The sequence below is a fragment of the Mangifera indica genome, chromosome 19 (genome assembly GCF_011075055.1).
Source record: "Mangifera indica cultivar Alphonso chromosome 19, CATAS_Mindica_2.1, whole genome shotgun sequence".
Lineage (NCBI taxonomy): Eukaryota > Viridiplantae > Streptophyta > Magnoliopsida > Sapindales > Anacardiaceae > Mangifera > Mangifera indica.
In genome coordinates this window covers 12,589,698-12,602,886 of record NC_058155.1, presented here as the reverse complement: position 1 = coordinate 12,602,886, position 13,189 = coordinate 12,589,698, and the positions used below count along the sequence as shown (strand labels likewise).

The 13,189-nt window shown below is 35.0% G+C and overlaps 2 protein-coding genes across 7 annotated transcripts; one reads left to right on the top strand and one right to left on the bottom strand.

Moving 5' to 3' along the window:
- LOC123202678 (1,4-alpha-glucan-branching enzyme 1, chloroplastic/amyloplastic-like) lies at nt 1-6,890 on the bottom strand. 6 transcript variants are annotated; one of them, XM_044618692.1, is made up of 14 exons: nt 6,323-6,888; nt 5,857-5,967; nt 5,213-5,423; nt 4,808-4,877; nt 4,431-4,700; nt 3,228-4,134; nt 2,930-3,046; nt 2,580-2,642; nt 2,069-2,176; nt 1,466-1,495; nt 1,222-1,289; nt 972-1,053; nt 587-703; nt 1-371 (listed from the first exon to the last, which is right to left on the bottom strand). In XM_044618692.1, exons 1-14 carry the CDS (start codon nt 6,413-6,415, stop codon nt 54-56), a joined length of 2,565 nt encoding a protein of 854 aa, XP_044474627.1. In that variant the 5' UTR covers nt 6,416-6,888; the 3' UTR covers nt 1-53. The 6 variants fall into 6 exon arrangements, 5 of the variants coding, with proteins under 5 accessions (XP_044474627.1, XP_044474626.1, XP_044474628.1 ...); XM_044618691.1 differs by having other exon boundaries at nt 2-371; nt 1,466-1,567; XM_044618693.1 differs by having other exon boundaries at nt 2-371; nt 1,466-1,567; nt 6,401-6,888.
- A 2,113-nt stretch (nt 6,891-9,003) lies between these two features.
- On the top strand, nt 9,004-11,465 carry LOC123202812 (small nuclear ribonucleoprotein SmD3b). Its single transcript, XM_044618958.1, has 5 exons — nt 9,004-9,245; nt 10,402-10,454; nt 10,579-10,645; nt 10,729-10,785; nt 11,128-11,465. The coding sequence occupies exons 1-5, from the start codon at nt 9,087-9,089 to the stop codon at nt 11,188-11,190; spliced, it is 399 nt and encodes a 132-aa protein (XP_044474893.1). The 5' UTR covers nt 9,004-9,086; the 3' UTR covers nt 11,191-11,465.
- Nucleotides 11,466-13,189: the final 1,724 nt, after the last annotated feature.

The window sequence follows — 13,189 nt, the reverse complement described above, 5'->3', positions numbered from 1 at the left end:
AATACTTAAATCCATATTTATTATATATATAAATAGTTTTGTTGATGGAAGATTCACTCCTCTGGTGTCCCTTCCACAGTGTCTTCCACTTCCCGATCTCTCATTTTAGTCCCACCAACAGACTCGCCATCATCTTCTGTGGTTGGCGATGCTTCAAGGTTTTCCTGATCAGCCACGACATCTGCTACTAATACCGCCTTGCTGCTGACCGATTCACTACTGTTTTGCGCAACATCAGTTACTGATGTCTCATTAGCACCAATTGATTCGCTACTGTTTTGCGGAAAATCTGCTGCCATTGTTTTATCGGCACTGGCCAAGGAACTACTGTGGTGCTCCTCTTCTTCTTTTTCTCCCACCCTATGGTAAACCTGTAAAAGATTTATAACAAATTGAAGAATTTCCTGTTTATTATTCCAAACCAGAGGCCAGAGACTATGTAGCAACAGGTTTGAACCTTGATGAGTCCTTTTCAAATGTTTGTCATAGTTGGGCGAGACTGTATAATTGATCACTTAGTGGCCTGTTTAAAATTTTTGTTGTTCAACATAACTGAACCAGAAAAAGCTTGGAGGGGAGACCATACCACACAAGTTCGAGCCGGTGAGAGTACTTTGAATGAGTTCGGACGGTTGTTGAAATTCGTCTCAGGCACACCTGGTATCCCTTCCGGACATGTAAAATGGTCTACATCATGGCCCACCTGCCAAGAACTTAATTATTCAGAAAATATATACATCTGATGAGAGGGTATACGGACTAAATCAAACGATTCTATCCTCATTAGCAAGAAAGGAGTGCAAAGCTCGAGTACTCAGTAGCCCTAAGAAGAGAAATTACTTGCATGAAACGTATCCTATTACTAAATAAACCAGATGTCAAATAATTGCTCTCTTCTACTAGTATCTCGTATCGTCTATTACTCCAACGGTAACAGGAAGCTAGCACATGGTTTTGCAAGTGTTCCTTACCCTTCCATGTCCACCAAATTCCTGAGCATCACTATCCAGTGCAACCCTGTACTTCCCTGGCAAGTCACACCCTACTTTATACCTGTATGTTTACGATTACAAGTCAACAGATTGGAAGAAAGAAATAAAAGAATTGTTTCTCTTATCATTTCAAGCCTCATTCGAACTCTTTTAAATTCTATACACACACACAATTCAAATAACTTGAACACACACATGCAACTTCTGTCATCACATAAAATATGAATACCCTTCATATGTATTTTCTGGATGAAAATTGAACACAAAAACCAGATCTCCTCGCTCAAAGACTATAACCTGTAGAGTAAACATCAATTAGTATCACACTGTGGATTGCTGATCAAGGCTATACTTTTAATTTTGTATTATGGTATACTGTGAGCCCCGAATTGAACTTTTGAACTTCTCATGATAGAATTGAGAATGAACATTATTGCAATTGTAACCATCGCATTAAAAAATAGGATCTTTACCTTATCTTCTTCATTAGCACTGCTCACAATCTGTTTTGATGATGCAAGGAATGAGAATTTATCATCAAGCATGTTCATAGCTCTGTCAAATTCGTTCATGAACTGAACAATTTCCAGAACAAATATAAAAATAGCACTTCAATATTTGTTCCTCGTTAGAAACGGTAGCAACCAAGAAAAAGATACAGAATAAAGAAACTAGAAAAAGAGGTGTCTATTGCATTATGGAGCCAAAAAACATGGTGTTCCATATAGGTAGCACACCATAAATCAACACGAAGAGTAGCAGGTTCATTTTTACACATTTTCTTTCCTGAAATGCTAATTTGTATTTTGCAGTAAGTTACATGAATAAATGCTGAAGATATGATGATACAGACTCAGGAAGGACCATTAAATAATACTCTTAAAAACCAAAATGAACTAATGAGCAAGGCCTAAAGCATGTCATGGAGAGGGAGAGAGACATATATAGGTTCTTTACTGAAGAGGACCATGGTAGAGCTATTCAGTATACACACTTAAAAACCCAAAATAACTCATGGGCCACATTGAAAGCACAAAGTGAGATAAAAGAGTGAAAACTTAATTAGTGAGTCTAACCTTGTATCTTAAGTGATCAGTATCCACCAAGTTCCACTGGCGTCTGCATTTTTCATAACTCCAGCCATTGCCTTCTCTTGGGAAGTCAATCCACTCAGGATGGCCAAACTATAAATTTCATACACAATAACTCAAATATCAGAAAACTAAACAGATACACACATCTGACTCTTCAGCATATGGCTTTACATTATTACTGCAGTGGAAAGTCCATTGCAGTGAATGGTCTGGCTCTACAAGAGAGGAAATCAGCATTGTCTTAAAATACAAAAAAAAAAAAAAAAATCCTTATGTGACTGTTAGATTAGAAAGAATCAGTAACATAATATAATATATGTGCATGTGTGTGTGCACGTGCATGTGCTCTTCAATCATGTTTGAGACAAATGAATCAATTGGCTGGGGTGAGCCAGAAGTTTTCTTCCTTTTAGAAAACTTTAATTTTGTGGCTAGCCAGAAAAAAAAAAATGACTGAGAATTTAGTTGATTGGATTTGGGCCAGTGCACTTACCTCATTCCCCATAAAATTAAGGTAGCCCTCTCCTCCTAATGCCATAGTTAAGAAATGTATCATCTGCCAAAGGTCAAGATAATGCTGAGATATAAAATAGAACGAGTAAAATTAAAAAATTACAATAATTTCAGCAATCATTGATATTCTGGATCCAAAATATACATGAGCATACTAAGCAATTATCTTAAACTTAGTCAGTGATATAGGGCTGGATATGAGTAATTAGACCTCATATTATACATCTTTGGAAGGATAATATATTGTCATGGTAAAGAATATCAGCTAGTTGAGCTACAAAAGAAATTAACAATAAGAAAGGAGCCCTTATGATTTGGCAAACAACACACCTTATGAAGAGCTACTCCTCGCTCAACAGTTTGAGAAGCCTCTGTCAAACTAGACATACCAGAATACATCTCTTTATCCATTAAAAGAAATGCAACAGTCTTGTCACCTACAATGGCCTGCACTCATTGGTTGAACCATAAGAAATGTATTTTAGTATAAACTGAAAAGGAAATAAGGGGTAAAAAAGCTAAGATCTTGGATCTATATTTATCATAGGAGATTTACTATGATAAATACTCAAAAGCCTTATCTGTTAAAACACGTCAATACAAAAAAATATATATATATACTTCATACCTGGTCATGACTTTCAGCATAAGAAACACACTTCTCAGCGTATCTCCTATTTGTCAATTTCCATGATATTTCCTTCATTGACCATTCTTCATCCTTCTTATGCTTCAAATAATCAATCCACTGGTCAGGGATGGCCATTGCCAGTCGGTAATCAAAACCAATACCTCCCTCAGAAACAGGCAAACATAGTCCGGGCATACCAGAAACATCTTCAGCAATTATAGTTGCATCCGGCAATATATTATGAACCAGACAATTTGCCAGCATCAAATAAACAACAGCATCAACATCCGTTGCCTCACTAAAATACTCATTATAATTCCCAGTAAAAGCCATGTTTATTCCATGATGATGATACAACATTGAAGTTACTCCATCAAATCGGAATCCATCAAATTTGTACTCCTCAAGCCACCATCTCAAGTTGGACAAAAGGAAGCGAAGTACTTCCCAATTTGCATAGTTGAAGAGCCTACTATCCCACAACATATGGTAGCCTCGACTACCAACATGGAAATATGATTCTTGTGAGCTTTGGCCAACATCAAATCCATTAAGGCCATCAGTGACGTTGTTACTTGCATGGCTGTGAACAACATCCATCAAGACCTGCAGGCCTAAGCTATGGGCTTTATCAATTAAATACTTAAGGTCATCAGGCGTTCCAGATCTGCTACTTACAGCAAAAAAGTTTGTTACGTGATAACCAAATGATCCATAGTAGGAATGCTCCATCACAGCCATTAATTGGACTGTGTTATAGTTATTTGCTCGAATACGAGGCAAAACATCATCAGCGAATTCTCTGTACGAATTCACCCGCGGTTCAGAGCTGCTCATTCCAACATGAGCTTCATATATCCTTGGGGCCCTGGGCTTTGGAGGCCGAGGGTACTTAAACTCATACCTGCATGATGGATGAAAGAACAGGTCAACAAAAAAGGCTTCTATACAACTTTAATTGTTTTAAATAAACTAGATGAATAGATGGTATCAAATTGCTCGTGTTGAGATGTCTTCGTAGATTAAAGAAAAACCTACATTTTAAATTATGCAACATATTCTACTTCTTCCGCTGAAATTATGAAACTAAGCGTTTCGAAAACAAACAATTGCTCTCATAAAATCCTTCTATTCTTTTGATTAATTTTGATTGAAGCTGCCTGCTGTAACCAAGATGGGTTGAATACAAATGATCAATACCTTTCTGAAGCTGGTGGATCCCAGTACACACCATCATATGGGGCAGCAAATCTTGAATGGTCTACAGTAGCATACTTTATCCATGCAGGGATTCGATCAACACAAACCCCATTACCATGCTTGAATTGGAATTTGACACGTGAACCATGAGGAATGGCTGGACTTCCACCAGAATCTGGAATTCTGATACTCCAAACACCATATTGATCCTTCTCCATCTTGTGATCGGAACCATCCCATTGATTGAAATCCCCAATAACTTGTGCTTCCCTAGCTCATATAAATCCCAATTATACAACTAACATATGGTTTGACCAAAAATGAAAATAAACTGGTGATTTCTGAAACTTTGATTAAAAATAAAATAAAAAACTTACAGAGCTTCTGGGGCCCACTCACGGTACACAATGCCACCTTCTTCCCTGTTAAATCCAAATTTCAAATAACCTAAAAATAAAGTAGCTCAGTATTTACATTAAAGAACTAGTAGCCAAATAACAATAAAAAAAAAACATTAAGAAACAGTTAATGGTAGATTTTGAAAAATAGATGTCACTATATGTCCAAATTCTGATTATGATAGAAATGGCATATCGGTCAATTTCTTAACAAATGTTATCTCATGTAGACTCTTATGTATAAGAATCAGTTAAATAAGCTTTAGCTCCTGTTTCCATAGACTTCAATAATTACAGATTTACATTATTGTAGTATAACACCATTCTCAAGGAATTGAGTTAGAAAGGAAAGAGAGGAGATAGCATAATAATATAGAATATTACCTTTTGCAAATTCCTCAAGACCTCCTTCATACTTTTCAAAAAGGTTTTTCTGATCTACATATTTCCTCAGTCTGTATTTGAAGTGATCTCTAAATGGTTCTAAGCCTGGATCAATGCTCAAAATACCAATATTTTCTGCATCATCCTCCCTACTTGTCATCATTGAGGTGTCCTCTGTCAAAATGGCAGAGATAGGTGAATTGTGCTCCACCTGGTAATGTATCAAATGAAATGTATAAAAGGAAGAGTAAGAACATCTGATTAACACTTACTGAAGACTTCCCAAAAGTTCAGCACAAAGAACTTTGATTAAGTGAATTCAATTAGGTTTATGATTTATGGACGGTATGGGAGGAACAAAAATCTGTAACAAATTTAGTTTAAATGATCAGTTGACACTGGCTCCTTCATGTGCACAATCAGCATAAACCAATCTTGGACAAGTTTCAATCAAAAACCATCCCACCCAACAAAGCTAACAGCTTAATGACAACCATTTAAGGGACAAAAGACCATATAAATCACCTCCTAAATATATTTGAAAGTGGCGATGAAAAATTTACTCACAAACACCTTCAGCCCATTAGAAATCCCTGAGATTCTAACATCTTTCTGTGCTTCATGTTAGAAATGTCAAAACATACCCTACAGTGTACCGAAATTCTCATAGAGAGTATGTGATGCCCAAGCAATTTTTGAGACCCATACGTTCTTTTGTTTGGTAGTTGATTGGCAAGCTTGTTGTTTCTTGCAGCCTGTTGAAAAGATCAGGCAGTTCATAAACAAGCATTAAAAACCATTTTCAAGTATATGATTAAGATTCACTTCCCCATTTCAAAAACAAGATTATTAGATAATTAACATCTATTTCTAAATATCTAATACAGCTAAGATTCAATAAATTAGAATAACGTTCAAAGCAAGACACTTGGGCCTATTGCTCACTTGGACTTTGGCAAATACTAGATTCAAGAAAAACACTTATTTCAGCAGACAATTTTAGCACTCATCGTTTCAGTATTCAACTAATTCGAATGTTGCAATGGCTCACTTATATAACCTTCACAATAAGAAAAAATTTAAAATACGAAAATGAAGTTGATCGTTTACCCTTATCCTTGTGTAATTTGAATTTCTACTTGATGAAAGTGAGTAGGGCGGAAAAACAGATGACAAAACTAGACCCACCGAAGAATTCAACATCTTCTCCAATTCAGCTTATCTGGTTCCTCTGATAATGAAAGCTTCTTAAGCTGAATAAAGCAATTGTACGAGAACACATAACCATGACGGCACTCCCAATCAGAAAAATGTAAACCGTTGGATCTCTGTAATGGACCCACGGTCGAAATCATTTGGAAATCCACTTTTACTTTTTTCAGATGCTAATTTGATTGGTTTGAAAGACAACGAACAAGAGAAGCAAAGTATATACTCCGCCGCGTGACGACTCACTCGCCGTCGAATTTTTGAATTTCTAAAACTCATTCAAATTCTCAGATGCCGCTGAGAAATTTTCCCTTAAAGTGTTCGAATATTACTATTATCAGACGGTTGAAGAGCGATCACTAAACGTATTGATATCTGGCGCCATCGATGAAAGCGCAAAAATTCGAAATATCAACTGCCAAAGTTCAGCGATCACTAAACCCGGACCGGGCCTTATTCGGTTAAGGGCCGATCCGGTTTGCCCCGCTATCAAACTGAAACATATAATATAAGATTGAAACAAAATATGCTATAAAATAAAAATTAAAGTAATGTATAATTAAACATAATAATAGAATGGCATTAAATATATATATCCTCGCACTTAATAATAATAATATTATTATTATTATATAAAAAAGTTATGTTGACCATTAAATTAGGTTAATTCAACTAATAAACAATAACATCATGTAATTCGTTTAATTCAATTGCAAATTAATTCAATTTAATTATTAAAATAAGTTTAAAAATTGATATATATATCAAATTGCCTACTTAGTTTCTTTAGATTTTGAAACAAAACTTTTGAAGACTATGCTTTCTTGAAAATTCTTTAAGAAGTGTAATTTCAAAAATATTCTTACTTTTTTCTACTAACAATTTTATTTAGATTTCCCGTGACCACCTCTATAAAAGATAGGGTAAATATCCTTGTAATTGTTATGATTCAATCCCAACAATTACAAAAAATTATTAAACTATTTGATTAGATTGAACTAATAATTTAATCACGGCTTGATAATTTAATTATCAATAAATTCCATCCAACAATTGAAATCAATTTAAAAATTGATTAAAAATTTCAAACTAAGCAAATCACTAGCTTTTTTTTTATTTATTTATTAGGAACAAATGCTAAAACATAGTTTTGAATACTATACCACCTTAAAGATTCTAGAAAAGTTGAATTCTAAAAATATCTTATTCTCCCATGTGATAATATAATTTGGATTGTCTGCAAGATCGTCTCTCTAAAATATTAGAAGAAGTATAAAGATGAACACAATCGATTCAATCATGATTATTTTTATCTATGCCATGAGTGATGAATGGAATTCCTAGCCGTTTGTTTTCGATAATCATTGTATCCACTTAGAAATTTGGATTGTTAATAAATCAATCATATTTTGAGGGGTTGTACAAAAACGACAAAAAAAAAAGCTCGACTAAAAGCTAGCATTTATTTATTATGAATACTAACTATGACTGGAAATGAACCAAAGCAATGGAAAACTTACATTTGTAAGCCTTGAATGGTGGATATCACTGTTCTTGGTCAAATTGTTGATTAAAGCTGGGCTGTAATTTCGAAAATGGTGGCAAATGATAGGAAACTCAGTCTATATAAGGGGCAATTTGGTTTGTTTACAATTTATTGACCACAAAAAAATTGGTCATTCTCTGTATACCTCTGGAAAAAATGGTCAATTTTTAATAGGCCAAATGACTGTTTTCCACGCAAGGTATGCGGTTGGTCAGTTTCCCCTCATTAACTTTGAAAATATCATTTACTTACCTATAAACTATTAAATTTAACGAAACTCTAACCCCTAAAAAATTTAACTCATTTTCCCTCATAAAATTTTAAAAACTAACAATTTTTTCCAACCTAAGTTTTAAAAAATGGCTTTTTCCCCCTTAGGATTTTCAATTTTTCAGAGTTAGTTTTTCGGTGTCGTTTCTTTCTCTCTGGTGACCTCCAGGCGACTCCTCTTCCTCTCCGATATAGCCTCCTTCCAACGATTATGCTAGGCACGGTAATCGAGTCTTCTTTGTCGTCTTCGTCTTGATGAAGATAAGTCGTCTTTATCAACGATAGTTTCCAGGACAACCGCCAGAAGGAGGCCGCGTTGAAGAAGAAGAGAAGTGGCCTGGAGGTCATCGGAGAGGAAGAAACGACGCCGGAAAACTAACTCAGAAAATTAAAAACCTTAGGGGGGAAATATAGTTTTTTAAAACTTGGGTTGGGGAAAATTATTAGTTTTTAGGGTTTAGAGAGAAAAATAATATCAAATTTAAGTTTATTTTTAATAATACAGACAAAATGGCGATTTTACCTTTGGAACCATAAATTTTAACTGGCCACGGATGGGTAAATGGTATTTTCAAAGTTAATGGGGGGAAACTTGATAAAAGCACATACTTTGGGTGGGATATAGTCGTTTGGCCTTCTTAATAACCCTAAACGTATGCCACGTCAAATCTTCATAAACAGTGCAATATCTAAAATGCCCTGTGCGAATTTAATATTACAAAATTGCCCCAAAACATTTCTCACGATGCGACTTTAAATGAGATTTTGAGTGTGCCCGGTGTAAAACGCAGAGAGTCTGATTAGGGTTTAGTACAGAGCCTTTACAGGAGAGTGAAGGAAGAAGAACCCATGAGCAGGAGTTTGGGGATACCAGTGAAGCTATTACACGAGGCATCAGGCCACGTGGTTACAGTGGAGCTCAAGAGCGGAGAACTCTACAGAGGAAGCATGATTGAGTGTGAAGATAACTGGAATTGTCAGCTCGAGAATATCACCTACACTGCCAAGGTAATATTACTATTTTCATCTTAAAATTTTTGATACCAGATTTTACACTCTCTACTAAAAAGCCCTATAGTTTATTAACTTAATGAGTAACTGAAGGAGATTTTTGCATTGTTTTTACTCTATGGATCCGAAGAGGTTGATTTTTTAGCGGTGAAGTTGTTTAGAACGGTGTAATATGTAACTCGTCATTCCATGTTGATGTCTGTTAAACCTTAACGTTCTGGGTTTGAGTAAAATCTGTGATCTTTGAATTGTTGGTTTTTAATTATTTGAGGATATGAACTTATATCAATAAAACTACATCTACTAACAATGAGTACTAATTTGTGTAGTGACAATCACATGTCATATGATTGGGTAATTTTGAATTAGACCTAATCATATGGTGACACTTTATCGTCAGTGCACATAGTTTCACTCACACACACTGTTGTAGTGCACTAGACCATTTTTGACTTGCTACTGAGGCTGCTTTAGTGTACAATTACTCCAAAGGGGAATCTGGTACATCACATAAGCTTTGTTTCTGGTTTGTGAAAGACTAGATAGAATTTTGAATAATAGAAAATTACGATAACATTTGTTGGAATGTTGAAACCAGAATTGAAAAAATATATTGATTTCAATTATGCCTTGCTTTTTGTTCTATACTGCATTACCTGCCGGTGGTAAGTCCTTCGATTTTTATGTATCGGTGCCAGATTTGTACAGTTTCTGTTTACCATGCTTTTGGCTTTGAGTCATCTGTCACAGAAAAAAAAAAAAAAACTTGTCTGGTTGGGTTTTTTCGAAATATGCACAACAAAGAGTGATATGATTGTAGCTGTGATGGGTTTCTGAGATTTGAGTGAATAGAGTGGCAGAAGTCTGAACTGAATCATTGTTTATCTTGTACCCTTTATTTTTCCTGGGTAATGGCTTTTGTTCTTGCATAAATTGGATTGGATCTCTTATCTGTTTATAGTGCACACATGATTGTTGTCCCTGCCATGATGCTTGTGTTCCCTTCCTGTATGATTCTTCTACTTTTTAGAATATGTGGACTAGACTTTTGGAAACTGTGACATCTTTGATTTTATGTTAATTCCATATACTTTTGTAGTAAATTTATTTTCGCTTCATCTCCATCAGTTGCTTAATTCAGTTTCTTCAACAGGATGGGAAGGTTTCACAGCTTGAGCATGTTTTTATTCGGGGCAGCAAAGTCAGGTGTTATATCACATAGGCTGTTTTGGTTGTAGTGATCAAGCTAACTGTGTTATCACTTGAGATATATGGTAACCTTTTATGATCTTGACTGAATCATTTTGAAAACAATATGAAATTTATGCAGGTTTATGGTCATACCAGACATGTTAAAGAATGCTCCAATGTTCAAGCGTCTAGATGCTAGAATCAAGGTATCCTTATAACTAAGTTCATTCTTCTTAATCAGACTCTTGTATCATGATTTCTGACATAAAATATTTATAAAATCTTGAAGGGTAAGAGCTCATCTATTGGAGTTGGTAGGGGCAGGGCTGTGGCAATGCGGGCTAAAGTAAGTAGTTTTGTAATTTTATATTGTAGATTTTTTGTGTATTTTCATGACATACATATATACATGCTCTAAATTTGGACTTGTTAACAACAAACAATTATTACAAGGATGCAAATTTTGATAGAAGGTCAACATTCCAAATGCATTAATGTACATGAATGAGAAAAGTGGGTACTGCAGGCATACTTGCTACTACAATTTAGAGTTGTGACAAAGTTCCTCCTTCTATTTCCAGTACTGAGTTAGGCTATAAAATTAATGAACTTATATACATCGTTTATAATTGCTGTGCTTAACCAATATTTGCAGCTGATCATGGCTGACCTTTTTTTTTGTATTCAGGCTGCTGCAGCTGGCCGTGGAGCAGCACCTGGTCGGGGTGTTGTACCACCTGTTAGAAGGTAATCTTTTGTTGGACAAATTCATCGCCTTCTCTCCGGAACAAGCTGTAGGTTATCTGAGTAATGTCATGAGTATATTGAATTCCTGTTCTCGAGGCCCTAATTTGATGCAAGATGATGCTGTTGTTCTGGCTTAATTTTTTTTTTTTAAAAAAAGGAAGGGACCAGGAAAAAGGATTATTTTACCTTGTAATCTATTGAACATTACTAATTTTTTAGTTAATGTGTTTGGATTACGAACAGTTTCTATTGGTAATATGATCTTTTTATTATAATGTTGATATGGTCTCAGAACGGTCCACGAGTGTTTTTATGTGATTTGATAGGTGAACTATGCCTTTAATGCTGATGCATCTTATATTTAATGTCTTGATTTAGTCGAATAGGCCTTAAGGGATCTCGTGCATGGTTCCAAATGTTCCCCACTGATATCTACGAGTCCATACAAAATTTCGCGTTAAACTGTGATTCAGGGATGTAATGCCCATCGAATGATCATAAATCTTTTGTTTGATGAGGAGATTATATATGTTGCCCTACTTTGTGGTTTAATGCGTATTGATTAGAACAACATTGTTTATGATGGAATTCAAATTGAGCTTTTTTAGACTCATGAGTGTAGTGAGCCGAACATTCTTAAAACTTGAGCTTAATAGTACAAAACCTCGAGGATGGATTATCTTATACTACACTGTTAATATTTTAGTAGGGGTCGGTTAAAATGATTTTATTTTGATTTGTATTGATTAAAAAGAAATTATTTTAAATGATTTGAATCAAGCTCTTTTAAGCTCTTTAATCGGATCAGCATCCACTAAACTTAAGTATCCCACCTTACACTGTCAACCTTCTTCTGGGCCCCTGAAACACTTTTGTAAACTACCTCTTGTGTTTAATGGTGCTTGAACTCCCTTTGGATTAGCACTAACATAACATATTAGGCAAGCATAGTGGACCTCTTGACATCTGGCTGTCCATCTTCTCTGCAATGCCTAATACTGGAGAGAAGTTTCAGTGCATGCTATTTGAGCATCCCGATAAAAGCTTTCAAGCAATGACGGAACACCTTAGCCAGTGGGTTTGGTAAGCATTCTTATCTTCTATTTTCATGCTTGCATTTTAAATATTTTAAACATGTATAAATAATGCATGTTTACTTTCATTTACGAAGTAACGAGTACAAATCCTAACATAGCAAACTTTTTGAAAAAAACAGTTAAAAATAAAAAAATTTCTTAAATGTTTGTGTAGACGTTACGAAATTGTGGGGCCAAAAGTTAGGCTTGTGGCTAAGGTGAACTCACATCCATATTAATCTTATCACTAGAGTCTTATTTCCATATTAGCAGCTTTCACGCTCTCCCTCATAACACTCCAAAACTGCCCCTCAACTCTATCTTCGCCACTTTCTAGTTCTCATAGCACACGTTTCAACGCTTTTTGGCATACGTGGCATAAGCAGAATGGTGCCATGTCACGTCCTCCTTAGTGGCTACAATTTCCTTCTAGAAAACACCACATCCCAGGATAAGGGACCCTCAATTCGTGGCATTCTCATTAATTATTTATTATTTTATATAAATATTAAATAACCATATCTCTTATGGGTCCCCTTTTTTAACTTTCAAAACCCCGAAATATTGCCCGATATTTCTTTTTATCGCGCCTTCTGTTCACGATAATTGCCTTTCGTGTTAAATTTCTTTCTCATAATTAGAAATCAGAACACAATTTTAGATTATTACAATTTGTGACAGAATGTACAATTCGTCAACTAAAGAAATTGTTTACTAGTTTAATAAATTTGCCCATCATAATTTCTTAAATACCAAATTTTCCCCCTTTTAAAGAAAATAACAAGTTAATCCCTTTGTTTTAGAGTTGATAGTTTGTGCTAATGAGTCATATTTGTGTTTGGGTCATACATTTTCATGTTTCAGATCAAACGATTTTTAATTCATATTCAATTTAAATTAAAATTATATAAAAAATATTCAAACTAA

Bases quoted from the DNA above. Each gene is read 5' to 3' on its own strand.
- LOC123202812 (XM_044618958.1), top strand. From the start codon at position 9,087: ATGAGCAGGAGTTTGGGGATACCAGTGAAGCTATTACACGAGGCATCA. The intron at 10,646-10,728 runs GTATCCTTATAA...AAAATCTTGAAG, and splicing joins GTCTAGATGCTAGAATCAAG to GGTAAGAGCTCATCTATTGG. The intron at 10,786-11,127 runs GTAAGTAGTTTT...TTTTGTATTCAG, and splicing joins CTGTGGCAATGCGGGCTAAA to GCTGCTGCAGCTGGCCGTGG.
- LOC123202678 (XM_044618691.1), bottom strand. From the start codon at position 6,415: ATGTTGAATTCTTCGGTGGGTCTAGTTTTGTCATCTGTTTTTCCGCCC. The intron at 5,424-5,856 runs GTATGTTTTGAC...ATACATTACCAG, and splicing joins GAATTTCGGTACACTGTAGG to GTGGAGCACAATTCACCTAT. The intron at 3,047-3,227 runs GTATGAAGTATA...CAATGAGTGCAG, and splicing joins ATGCTGAAAGTCATGACCAG to GCCATTGTAGGTGACAAGAC.